The sequence below is a fragment of the Hordeum vulgare genome, chromosome 5H, assembly GCF_904849725.1.
Source record: "Hordeum vulgare subsp. vulgare chromosome 5H, MorexV3_pseudomolecules_assembly, whole genome shotgun sequence".
NCBI lineage: Eukaryota > Viridiplantae > Streptophyta > Magnoliopsida > Poales > Poaceae > Hordeum > Hordeum vulgare.
Window position 1 is genome coordinate 369,781,586 of NC_058522.1, and position 14,009 is coordinate 369,795,594.

The 14,009-nt window shown below is 42.8% G+C and overlaps 1 protein-coding gene across 1 annotated transcript; it reads right to left on the reverse strand.

Moving 5' to 3' along the window:
* Positions 1 to 12,512: 12,512 nt before the first annotated feature.
* LOC123395269 (sufE-like protein 1, chloroplastic/mitochondrial) lies at positions 12,513 to 13,946 on the reverse strand. The gene has a single exon (XM_045090233.1). It carries the CDS (start codon positions 13,818 to 13,820, stop codon positions 12,735 to 12,737), a length of 1,086 nt encoding a protein of 361 aa, XP_044946168.1. The 5' UTR covers positions 13,821 to 13,946; the 3' UTR covers positions 12,513 to 12,734.
* Positions 13,947 to 14,009: the final 63 nt, after the last annotated feature.

The window sequence follows — 14,009 nt, forward strand, 5'->3', positions numbered from 1 at the left end:
GCCTCGCTCGTTTGCTTCATCTCCAAGTTTGACAAGAGGGCGCTGCCTTTCTTCAAGCTCTTGAAGCACACATGCCCCTTCAACTGGACTAGTGAAGCCAACATGGCCTTCGAGGACCTCAAGAAGTACTTGACAAGCTCTCCCGTCATGGTTGCCCTACAACCCCGCGAGCCTCTGCGCCTATACTTGGCGGCCACCTCGAGACGGCGAGTGTGATCCTAGTGGTGGAGTGAGAGGAACAAGTCTCTACCAAGAAGGAGCCACCTCCCGAAGATGAGTCGGCACCTACCGAGGCCACATATTTGGTGCCTGCCAAGGCCTCCTTCCCGACGCTTGCCGAGGCCACCTCTTTGGCGCTTACCAAGGTCACACCTCCAGCGACTACTGAGGTCTTGGCCAAGCCTATCGAGGTACCGCCTTAAGAGACCGCTGGGAAGCCGCCCGACGAACCTCCTAAAGATCAACTCGAGGTCTCCAAGGCCTCACGCCTCATCGAGCATCCGGTTTACTTCATGAGAACGATACCACGAGATGCATGTAAGCGATACCCAATGCAACAGAAGCTGCTCTTCGTGCTCCTCATTGCCTTTAGAAAGTTGTGGCACTACTTCGAGGAAAATCCCGTCAAGGTACCACATCCTACCCCCTCGAGCAAGTACTTTGCAGCCCCAACGCCACGGGGCGTGTGGCGAAATGGAACATCAAGCTGCAACCTGATGACCCACAAGTATAGGGGATTAACCATAGTCCTTTCAATAAGTAAGAGTGACAAATCCAACAAGGAGCAGAAGGAAATGATAAGCGGTTTTCAACAAGGTATTCTATGCAGGTGATGTAAGTAACAGTGATAGATAGTTTCGTAGCAACATAATTCGTCACAAGTGACAAGTAACAATAATAGCAAAGGTGCAGGAAGGTAGCCAATCCTTTTTGTAGCAAAGTACATGCCTAGATGTACTCTTATATAAAGCAAGCGCTCCCGAGGACACATGGGAAGTTCTATCTAGTCATATTCATCATATTGAGTTGATGCATGTTCCCTATTTTGATAATTTGATATGTGGGTGGACCGGTTCTAAGGTTATGTTCTTACTTGAATAAACAACCAACTTATGATTACCCTCTCTCGCAAGCATCCGCAGCTACGAAAGAAGAATTAAGATAAATCTAATCATAGCATTAAACGGGTGGATCAAAATAAGCCTTTCATGAAGCAACACATAAAGTAGGGTTTACGCTTCTGTCACTCTAGCAACCCATCATCTACTTGTTACTCCACAATCACTGCCCTTAGGCCCACAACATGGTGAAGTGTCATGTATACGACGTTCACATCACACCACTAAGAGAAGTAACAACATACATATCATCAAAATATTGAACGAATACCAAATTTATATGTTAATAATATCAAGACTTCTCCCATGTCATCAGAAACAATAGTTACTACTCATACCTCATCAACATGTTCAAAATCAGAGATGTAATAATGATAATTAAGGATCTGAACATAATATCTTCCACCAAGTAATCCAACAAGCATCAACTACAAGATGTAATCAACATAACTAGTAACCCACACGTACCAATCCGAGGTTTTCACACAAAGATTGAATACTAGAGATGAACTGGGGTTGGAGATGAGGTGGTGTTGGTTAAGATGTTGATGAAGATTGGTCCTCTCACGAAGGAGGAAGCATTGGTGATGACGATGGCTTCAATTTCTCCCTACCGAAGGGAAGTTTCCCCGGCAAAATCTATGTGTTGGAGATCAAAAGGGCCTCTGCCCAGGTTTCTGCCTCGAGACGGCGACGCTTCACCCTGAAAGATTGCTTATGATTTTTCTAAGTCAAAACACGTCATATAGGAGAAGATGGTTGCCAAAGGGCCTACACTAGGCCCACAAGGCATCAGGGCACAGCCAGATAGGGTGGTCGCGCCCTATTGCCTTATGGACAACAGGTGGCCCCCATATAGTATATTTGTGTCCCAATAATTCTTTAATATTCCAGAAAAATCTCCATGAAATTTTAGGTCATTTGGAGAAAGTTGATTTTTCTACCTTTTTCTTGGTTTCCCGGTCCAGAATTCCACTTTCCAGATATTTCCCCCCTTAGTGACGTACCTTGCATATTCAGAGAGAAAGGACATAGAATTATATGATAATAAGGGATAGTGGACATGAATAACACAAATATCAACAATAATTCATGACGCAAAATGGACATATCAACTCCCCCAAACTTAGACATCGCTTGTCCTCAAGTGAAAGCCAAGCTCAAAAATAATGACCACATGATTTTTGAGAGAGGCGTCGATAAAAAAAGAATACGAACATGAGATCATCATGAATATTAGCATAGCAGCAAGTATTTTTTCATATATCTCCTCATAAACAAGTAATAATCGTTCACAATTGTTGGAGTAAGAAGCATAAACTTTGTTGACAATCAACAAACTATGTTCTCAGTCATTGGAACAATCATAATTCATCATATTTCATAGGTGAGTCTATTTAAGAGCTTTGTTTTTGGCAAGCTCACATACTCAACCATCATTTAATCGTTTATGATTGCTCACGCTCAAGGTATATTTTTGGAGCTCATGTTTCCATGGGACACATAGGGAGATATGGGCTTAAATGATATGCCACCCAACTTATTTACCTCAAGGATAATGTCGACAAAATAAATCATGATCATCAACATCCACTTTGATATGTAAGTCTGAGTCTTTCCTCAACACATGGTGCTTGCTGATACGTCCATTTTGCATCATGTTTTGTTACTGTTATTTATAGTGATTTTATGCATGTTGCCACTTGGTGCAGTAATTCTGATGCATTTTCTCTCATAATATGCAAGGTTTACATCAAGAGGGAGAATGCCGGCAAATGGAATTCTGAACCTGAAAATCTACATCACAGATACCTATTCTGCACATCCCCAAATGGGCTGAAACTTTACAGAGATTTATTTTGGAATAAATGAAATATACTGGATCAAAGAAGTACCAGAGGGGGGCTACCAGGCGCCCACTAGGCACTAGGGTGCGCTAGCCCCCCTGGCGCGGCCTGATGTCTAGTGGGGCCCCTGGCCCACCTCTCGCGACCATCTTCTGGTATAAATTCCCATTTAACCTGAAAAATCACATGAGGACTTTCGGGATGAAGCGCCGCCGTCTCGAGGCGGAACCTATAGAGGAGCACTTTTGCCCTTCGGCAGAGCGATTCCGCTGGAGGAACTTCCCTCCCAAGGGGGAAATCGAGGCCATCGTCATCACCAACAACCCTCTCATCTTGGGGAGGCCAATCTTCATCAACATATTCATAACCACCATCTCCTCTCAAAACAAAAGTTCATCTTTTGTTCTCAATCTTGTACCGGAACCTCGGATTGGTACCTCGGGTGTGACTAGTAGTGTTGATTACATCTTGTAGTTGATGGTTTATGGTTTATTTGGTGGAAGATCATATATTCAGATCCAATATGCTATTTAATACTTCTCTGATCATGGCATGTTTATCACTTGTGAGTAGTTACTTTTGTTCTTGAGGCCACGGGAGAAGTCATGTTACAAGTAGCCATGTGAAGTTGATATTCGTTTGATATTTAGATGATGTGAATGTTGTGATTCCCTTAGTGGTTTTATGTGAAAGTCGACTACATAAAACGCCCCCATCTTTGAGCCTAAGGGAATGCATTGTGGAGTAGTAATTAGATGGTGGGTTGGGAAAGTGACAGAAACTTAAACACTAGCTTATGTGCTACTTCGTAAGGGGCTGATTTGGATCCCTATGTTTGATGCTATGGTTAGAATTTACTCTTGATACTTTTCTCGTAGTTGCGGATGCTTACGGGAGGGTTAATCATAAGTGTGAGGCTTGTTCAAGTAAGAGCAGCACCCAAGCACCGGTCCGCCCACATATCAAATTATCAAAGTACACAACGCGAATTAACCCAACATGATGAAAGTGACTAGATGAAATTCCCGCGTGCCTTCAAGAATGCTTTGCCTATTATAAGAAATTGTTCCGGCATGTCCTTTGCGACAAAATTATTGGGCTACCTTGCTGCAGCTATTGTTACTATTGCTACTTATCACTTGTTACAATTATCTTGCTATCAAACAACTCGTTACCGCTATTTCAGTGCTTGCAGAAATTACCTTGTTGAAAACCGTTTGTCATTTCCTTCTGCTCCTCGTTGGGTTCGACACTCTTACTTATCGAAAGGGCTATGATTTATCCCCTATACTTATGGGTCATCAAGACTCTTTGATGGCACTGTTTCTGAGGACTGAAGCGCCTTTTGCAAGCGGAATTTGGTAAGGGAAAATTTATATTACATGCTGGAATTTACTGTTACTTGTCACTACGGAAAGTAATCCATTGAGGGGTTTGTTCGGGGTATCATCATCACGACCAGAAACACCAAGAGTTGTCCCTCAACCTGCTGACCTACTGAAAATGTTTATTATGAAATTCCTTCGGGTATGATAGAGAAACTGCTAGCTAATCCTTATGCAGGAGATGGAACAAAACATCCTGATATGCACCTAATCTATGTGGATGAAGTTTGTGGATTATTCAAGCTTGCACGTTTATCCGGAGATGAAGTCAAGAAGAAGGTTTTCCCTCTATCTTTGTGGGGAAATGCATTGACATGGTATAGGCTATGTGATGATACAGGATCTTGGAACTGCAATCGATTGCAATTGGAGTTTCACCAAACATTTCATCCTATGCATCTTGTTCATCGTGATTGGAATTTTATCTATAATTTTTGGCCTCACGAAGGAGAAAGTATCGCTCTAGCTTAGGGGAGGATAAAGTCAATGTTATATTCATGCCCCAATCACGAGCTATCGAGAGAAATTATTATACAAAAAATTTATGCTTGGCTTTCTCTTAATGATCAAACCATGCTCGATACTTCTTTTTCTGGTTCTTTTATGAAGAAGGCTATTGAATTTAGGTGGGATCTTTTGGAATTAATTAAATGCAACTATGAAGATTGGAAAATTGATGAAGGTAAAGTGTTAGGTATAAAACTTAAGTTTTATTGTGTTAAATCCTTTATGAATACCAATGCTTTCAATGATTTTAGCACTGAATATGGACTTGACTATGAGATAGTAGGCTCATTCTATGAAACCTTTGCTGCTCATGTTGATCTCCCTAAAGAGAAATGGTTTATATATCATCCACCTATTAGGGAGTTGAAGAACTAATTAAAGCTGAGGATGAAACTATCATTTACAATGTTGACCCAGTTGTGCCTACTGCTTATATTGAGAAACCACCTTTCCAAGTTAGGATAAAGGAACATGCTAAAGATTCAACCGTGGTTAACAAAAGTTATGTTAGAACGACCAAACCCTCTGAGCAAATCAAGGTAGAACCTACTACTGCTATGGTTAAAGATATCTTGGTGGATAATATTGATGGAGATGTTATTTATTTCTGTGATGAAGCTGCTAGAATTGCCAAACCGATACTAAATATAAAAATAGATCTGTTGTTCGCACGCCTGTCGTCTTAGTCAAAATAGGAGATCATTGATATCATGGTTTATGTGATATAGGTGCTAGTGTTATTGCTATTCCTTTCACCTTATATCGAGAAATTATGCATGAGATAACACCCGCTGAGATAGCAGACATAAATGTTACTATTAAACTTGCTAACTGAGACGACATAAGTGTTATTGTTGTCCCTAATGATAAAATGAACTCATTCCATAAAGAATTGTGACTGGTCATAGAATGGTAATTGATTTTAGAGAATTAAACAAAGCTACTAGGAAAGATCATTATCCTTTAACTTTCATAGACCAAATGCTAGAAAGATTATCAAAGCACACACATTTTTGCTTTCTAGATGGTTATTCTGGTTTCTCTCAAATACCTCTGTCACAACCTCATCAAGAGAAAACCAACTTTACTTGTCCTTTTGGAACCTATGCTTATAGGCGTATGCCTTTTGGATTATGCAATGCTCCTGCTACCTTTCAAAGATGTATGACTGCTATATTCTTTGATTTTTATGAAAATGTTGTTGAAGTTTTCATGGATGATTTCTCCATTTATGGAACTTCTTTTCATCATTGCTTAAGAAACCTTGATCGAGTTTTGCAGACATGTGAGAAAACTAACCTTGTCTTGAATTGGGAGAAGTTCCACTTTATGTTAACTTAAGGTATTGTCTTTGGGTCATAAAATTTCCGAACGAGGTATTGAGGTGGATAAGGCTAAGTTGATGCAATTGATAAGATGCCATGTCCTAAAGATATTAAAGGTATCCGTAGTTTCCTTGGTCATGCTGGTTTCTATAGGAGGTTTATTAAAGACTTCTCTAAAAAAATTAGGCCTCTTACTAATTTATTACAAAAGGAAGTTCCTTTCGTTTTAATGATGATTGTGTAGAAGCCTTTGAAACACTTAAGAAAGCCTTAACTTATGCACCTAGCGTTCAACCACCTGATTGGAACTTGCATTTTGAAATTATGTGTGATGCTAGTGACTATGGTGTTGGTGTTGTTCTAGGACAAAGAGTTGATAAGAAATTAAATGTTATTCATTATGCTATTTAAACTCTAGACAGTTCCGAGAGAAATTATGCTACCACTGAAAAAGAATTTTTAGCAGTTGTATTCGCTTGTGATAAATTCAGATCTTACATTGTTGATTATAAATTAATTGCTCACGCTGATCATGCTGCTGTAAAATATCTTATGGAAAAGAAAGATGATAATCCTATACTTATTAGGTGGGTTCTTTTGCTACAAGAATTTTATTTGCATATCATTAATAGGAAAGGAGATGAGAACCCCGTAGTTGATAACTTGTCTATGTTTGAAAATGTTCTTGATGACCCACTACCTATTGATGATATCTTTCCTGATGAACAACTAGCTATGGTCAATGTTTCTCATAACACATCATGGTTTGATGATTATGCTAATTACATTGTTGCCAAGTACATACCACCTAGTTTCACCTATCAGCAAAAGAAAAAATTCTTCTTTGATTTAAGATATTACTTTTGGGATGACCCACATATTTATGAAGAGGGAGTAGATAGTATTATTAGATGTTGTATACCTAAGCATAAACAGGAACAAATCCTTCAGAAGTGTCACTCCGAGGCTTACGGAGGACACCATGCGGGAGATAGAACTGCACAGAAGGTATTACAGTCTGAATTTTATTGGCCTACTCTTTTCAAAGATGATCGTAAGTTTGTCCTCTCTTGTGATGAATGTCAAAGAATTAGTAATATTAGTAGACGTCAGGAAATGTCTATGAATTATTCACTTTTCATTGACCCATTTGATGTTTGGGGATTTGATTATATGGGACCTTTTCCTTCCTCTAATGGGTATACACATATTTTGGTTGCTGTTGGTTATGTCACCAAATGGGTAGAAGCTATTCCAGCCAATAGTGTTGATCATAATACCTCAATTAAAATTCTTAAGGAAGTTATTTTCCCATGTTTGGAGTCCCTATATACTTAATGACTGGTGGTGGTTCACATTTTTCTCGATACACTTGGATCTATTTCATGTCTTCTTGTAGTGAGGTCTTATCTATATAAAAAAGTTTTGTTGCCATGGTTCACACCCAATTTTCCACTCCTATTTGTATTTTTCGCGCAGATTTAGCTCGTGAGTATATCTCCCTTGCACTGCGAGGATTCCTTGATGGGTAGGGTACTATTCCTCACTTCTCTTGCCCTGGTGCTCATGCTCAGAACGGTGTGGCTCAGTGCAAGCATCGTCACCTTCTTGAGATGACGCGTGCAAGATGATCGCCGCTTCTCTTGTGCCTCACTTTTGGGCTGGATGTTACCACTTCCATCTATTTCATTAACATCCAACCATATGCTGCTCTACAGGGTGGTATTCCTCTCGAGCGCCTTTTTGGTCGTTCTCGTGATTATTCGGCACTTCGTTTGTTTGGTTGTGTTTGCTATGTTTTGCTTGCCTCTCATGAACGCATTAAACTAACTGCTCACTATGTTGAGTGTGTCTTTCTTGGATACAGTGAAAGCATAAGGGCTATCGGTATTAGGATCATGTCGGACGCCGGATGCATATTTCTTGGGATGTGACTTTTGATGAGTCTTATCCTTTCTACCTTCATCCATCCTCCTCGGCCTTTTCCCCGGAGGACATAAGTTTTCTTGCGTTTCCGGATACACCTCGCTCTGTGCCCAGTATTCCTACTCCTCGTCTTGCTATTGGAGACCTGATACCATCCTCTCCTAGATTTCTCCTCCTCCTTCATCGCATGGCCCTCCATCGTCCTCACCGATGTTTTCCCCTTCTCCACCTTCATGACTAATACATTCCCCATCTCCACCTCCAGTGATTCAGCCTCTTCCCTCCTTTCCTTTCCATTATACTCGTCATCCACATGTTGTGGATGAGTCTACTAATGGGCCCTCTACCTCTAGTGTGTCGCCTTCCCCTTCTCAGCCGACTTATGGTCTTCGTTCTCGGGTTGGTCTGCCCCTTGGCCGATATTCTCCTTCTCCCTATGGTCTTTCGACCATTCTTGAGCCAACTTCTTATCGAGATGCTATTGTTCATCTTGAATGGCAATTTGCGATGACAGTGGAGCTTACTACCCTTGAGCGCACCGGCACGTGGTATCTGATCACTCTTCCTCCTCGTATTCGTCCCATCACATGTAAGTGGGTCTATAAGATAAGGACTCGCTCTGATGGTTCTCTTGAGCGCTATAAAGCTATTCTTGTGGCTCGTGGCTTTCGGCAGAAGCATGGTCGTGATTACGATGAGACTTTTGCTCATGTGGCCCATATGACCACTGTTCGCACACTTCTCAGTGTGGCCTCCGTTCTCCACTGGTCCGTGTCTCGGCTTGATGTTAAGAATGCGTTTCTTAATGATGAGTTGCGTGAGAAAGTTTATATGTAACCACCACCTGGGTATTCAGTTCCTGATGGCATGGTTTGTCGTCTTCGTCACTCTCTCTATGGCCTTAAGTAAACCTCGGTGCTTGGTTTGAGTGTTTTACCTCTATGGTCACTTCAGCTGGTTTTTCGCCCAGTGCTCATGATCCAGTGCTGTTTGTCCACATTTCTGCTCGTGGTCGCACTCTTCTTCTTCTGTATGTTGATGACACGATCATCATTGGCGGTGATCTTGAGTACATAGCCTTTGTCAAGGCCCATCTCATTCAGGAGTTTCTTATGTCTGATCTTGGTCTTCTTCGTTACTTTCTTGGGATTGAGATTCCCTCTTCCTCTGATGACTTTTTTATTTACCAAGAGAAATATATCCAGGCTCTTCTTGCTCGTGTGGCTCTTAGTGACGAGCTCAATGTTGAGACTCCTATGGAGCTTAATGTTCACCTTCGTGCTTTTGATGATGAGCCCTTGTTTGATCCGACTCGTTATCGTCATCTTGTTGGAAATCTTGTCTATCTCGCTATCACTCATCCGGATATCTCCTATCTTATCCATATCCTGAGTTAGTTTGTTTCTTCTTCCACTTCGATTCACTATTGTCACCTTCTTCGTGTTCTACGATATTTTCATGGCATGATCTCTCACCGTCTTTTCTTTCCTCGTTCCAGCTCCATTCCTATTCAGATGCTACCTGGGCTAGTGATCCTTTGGACCATTGGTGACTTCCTTCTTATTGTGTCTTTCTTGATGGTTCTCTCATTACCTCAAAGACGAAGAAACAAACTGTAATTTCCTGTTCGAGTGCAGAGGCCGAGTTGCGAGCTATGGATCTTCAGACGGCAAAGGTGACTTGGTTACGTTGGTTACTTGATGATTTTGGTGTTTCTGTTACTACACCTACTACACTCTTGCCAGACAGTACTTTGCACGCGCTGGTGTGCATGACCATGTTATAGCTCTTCAGTATGTGTCTTCCGAGTTACAACTGACGGATTTCTTCACGAAGGGAGGGGAGGGTGTTACAGTTACATTGGCCTTTTGGCATCCCCTTCTACATGTATATATGCCATATTTGACCTACTAGTAATACAAGTTGCATTTTTCTAACAAGATCTAGCTGAGCACTTCCACATACCTCTCTAAAACCAAGCATATAAACAGCTATTGGAGTTTCAAAATATAGTCCTCCAAAACCCCACTAATTCTGAAAAAGACATTTGGAAATGTGGGTCATCCTCAAATGGCTATTCATCTATGTTTATGTATAAAGCCATCATAGGTTAGGCACCTGAACTCTTCAGCAAAATCCGGAAAGGCTCCAGCAGCCTGAAGCATAGAATATTCTCTTGGCTAATTCTCCACGACGGGCTAAACACCACAGCCATGCTTAAAAGAAAAGGTTTCTTCATGGATGGTTATACCTGCGTACTATGCACCCAAGGCTCTAAAGAAACTGCATATCATTTTTTTTGGGGGGGGGGGGGGGGGGGGGGGGGGGGACCCTAAATTTGCTAGGGAATGCAAGAGAGCAACCATTCCAATGAGAAATATTATGGTGAAGCTCTGCTCACTCTGGCTATGCTGCCTCAACCAATTGCCATGGAAATTCTCGTCCTTGTGTGCTGGAATATTGGGATGCAATGCAACGTAGTGGGTAGTTCTTTCAAAATCTGATCCCCATTGATTGACTCATGGAAGCACTTCTTTAAAGCAGATCTAACGCTTCAGGATTAGGGACACGCGTGACTTTGGTTAACAGCTTTCCCAGTTTTTTCATGGCTATCTTATTCCCTAATTCTTTTGGGCTTCATTTCTTCCTTTTATTCTTTTCTGCTCCCCCTCCTAGCAACATACTTGACTTTATTAATAAGTTAAAAAAATACTTAACTTTATTAACAGAAAATGACTATAGGACAGGGAGAAAAATCAACAATGACTTTCTTGGCGACTCGATCAATCAGCCCACATGGATGATGCCCCAGATGGTACTCCTGGCTGTGCTTATGTTGTCATCCTCAGCGTCGGTGTATACCCTCCTTCACAATAGAACTAAAGTGATAGAGTTTGCTGGTGTGGCAATCTGGAGAGGATGGACTAGATATCGAAGATCAAAACATTTTGCATGTGAAATTCGAATGGCATGAGCGACTTCATGTATGTTTGAAGTAATGCAGAAAAGTGACAATTGTTGCTTGAGCAATACTACTGGACAGTTCTAACCTATGTAGAAGGGAACACAACTGCCGCAGGAAATGTATCTATACCACCCTGAAAATTAGGTAGAGAGTGAAAGGGTATAACTGTGAAGCGCAGATTTGTACAAATGAACCATTAAGTTCTCCCATAGGGAACGCTAAGTTTATTCCGTCGCTTCTCAGTCTACTCATGACTTTCTTGCAAACATTAGTTTATTCAATTTGAACTACAAAAACATCTTACATTAGTTTACAGAAGGCCAAACACAACACCAGTCATATTAGTGCTTCAATAAGGATGCCAGAAGCCCAGAACTATATGGAGAATATCTGTAATTTGGAAAGATACTCAAAATAATTTAGGTACCTAGCTGCTCCCACGTCGATAATGAATAAACCATGTATAAACTTGGTCAAATATAAACATGTTTGACTTTAGAAAAAGTAATATACACCACACTGTGGAACGGAAGGAGTATAAGAAATACTACTTCCGTTCCAAAATAACTGTCTTAACTTTGTACTAGCTCTAGTACAAAGTTGTACTAAGGTTGAGGCACTTATTTTGGGACGGAGGGAGTAACATATAACCCAATTATATAATTTCAGTAGAACTACAATTGTGCTAGACAGGGGCAAATCCATTCACGCACTGAGCTAATTTTGGTTCTATACACAGAGGTGGATACAGGATTTCCGATGAAATGAGTTGATCCCAGGATAGTTGTAGCAGAGGACATGGGGAGAAAGACAGAGTACACAGTTCTTTAAAAACTACATTCATCCTGAACCAGCAACCAACCAGTTACTGGAACTTCTTTATGTCTGAATAGGTGGTTCTGAGTTCTTATATTAATTATAATTAAGTAATAATTTCTGCATAGTCTAAATAAAGAAACATAATCTGTGTCTGGAACAAATTTGCATGAGGCAGTTGTTGGAGGCAGCCGTGTCTATGGTGTTATGAACTTATATAAATTATACCAAGGAGGATAAACAAATTCTATAGAAGATAAGTTTAGATTTCACTATCTCCGGCATAAATTGTATCTAAGTTGATTAATCTGTTACAGCTTGGATACCTATACATCTGATTTTTAGGCTACAGCGTTAAGTAGGATAAGCTGAACCCGACATAATACCACTTTTCTGACAAGCACACGCTTATGCGCAATTATGCGTAGATTAAGCGCACTTACACACTAGGCGTTTTAGAGCCTAGGGGCACTTAAGCGCCAACTTAGGCGCAACTTTTATAACTATGGGATTAGTTGATGCTTAGGATTCACATAATACCACTCAACATACCTCAAAGAACTGGAATCATGCAATGTATATGTTATGCAATAGAACGGTGAACAAAACCATTGCACTCACTATTATCAGCATCATGAAAAATTTATCACTGAAGAAAATTATGTTAAGTACCCAGAATACCATCATCCGCTGCTGGCACAACAAACATCATATGTGACATATCTTTAAGTCATTGAGAATTGTGAAAAAAGAAGAGTTCTCAGCAAGTGAGAAGTACTATCCTAGAGAAATCTACAATGTGACAAAAATGAACCTTGTCTGCAGCGTCATGCTGTATGCAATACCTAGACTTCAGATGGCGTCTTTGCATCGATGGATAGCGCATGCAGCCCACTCTTGAGCTCATCCTGCAGGAGATCATACACAGCCCTGTGTCTCTTGAGCATGCTCTTCCCCTCAAACTCCTTGGACACCACCTGCACATTGAAATGCGTCTCTCCATCGCTACCTGCTACCCCAGCGTGCCCCTTGTGCTGATGCGAAATGTCCTCAATCTTGAGCTCCACCGGTGAAAGTCCTCTCTCCAAGTTATCCCTTATCCTCTCCTTCCTCCCACCTCCAAGGCTGCCATTTCCTTCCACAACAGCAGCCGGTTCGTCCTCAAATTCTTCCTCCTGAGGCCTCTCCGGCTCCGAACTCTCATGTACCTGCCCACCAAAAGCTTCAAACTGAGGCTCTCCCTTCTCCACGGTAGGCGCTTCAGCACGCTCCTGGCGGATTTCTGGGCTGGCAGTCACCTCCTGGCCGGCAGCGATTTCCAGCGCCTTGAGCTTCATGAGGTTGATCATGTTGAGCAGGCCGCTGTTCCTGGACGGCGAGAGGCTCTGTCTGATCCCGAGCATCTCGATGAACTCCACGGGCACCATGGCGACGTCCCTGGCGGGCGCGCCGGAGAGGCCGAGCACGAGCAGCGCGGCGAGGCCCTTGGTGAGCTGCGCGTCGGAGTCGGCCTGGAAGCTGACGCAGCCGGGCGCCTCGGCCTCCGGCGCGGCGTGGACCCAGACCTGGGAGACGCACCCGCGGACGCGGTTGGCGTCGGTCTTGAGCGCCGGTTCCATGGGCGGCAGGCGGGCGGCGTAGGCGAGGAGCTGCTTGTAGCGGGTGCGCTCGTCGGGCACGGACTGGAAGAGCGCGATGATGTCCCTGAGCGCCGGGGGGAGCTGCGCCGGGTCGACGGGGGCGGGGGCGGGGGCGGAGGCGGAGGAGGAGGACGTGGAGGGGGTCGGGGAGGCGGCGGACCTGGCGGTGAGGCGCTGGAAGGAGATGGGGCAGGAGAGGGCGAGCAGGTGGGGCCTGGGTAGGAGCGGCTTGGAGAGGGGCGAGGAGGAGAGGAGCCGGAGCGGGGTCGAGGTGGCGGCCGCGGACGCCATGGGTGGCGGCGGTGGAGGGATGGCGATTGGGGAATCAGAGGTCGGGTTGGGTTTCTTCTCTTCCCGGCGTCCGGAAATTCGAGAGGCCAATAGCTTTCTCTCTTTCTTTGATTTTGCTCTTCTGGAGATGGAAGAAAAGGTCTAGGCTATGGAATCAATCAACGTGGATGGGAAAATCCTATTCGTCGC

Bases quoted from the DNA above. Each gene is read 5' to 3' on its own strand.
- LOC123395269 (XM_045090233.1), bottom strand. From the start codon at position 13,820: ATGGCGTCCGCGGCCGCCACCTCGACCCCGCTCCGGCTCCTCTCCTCC.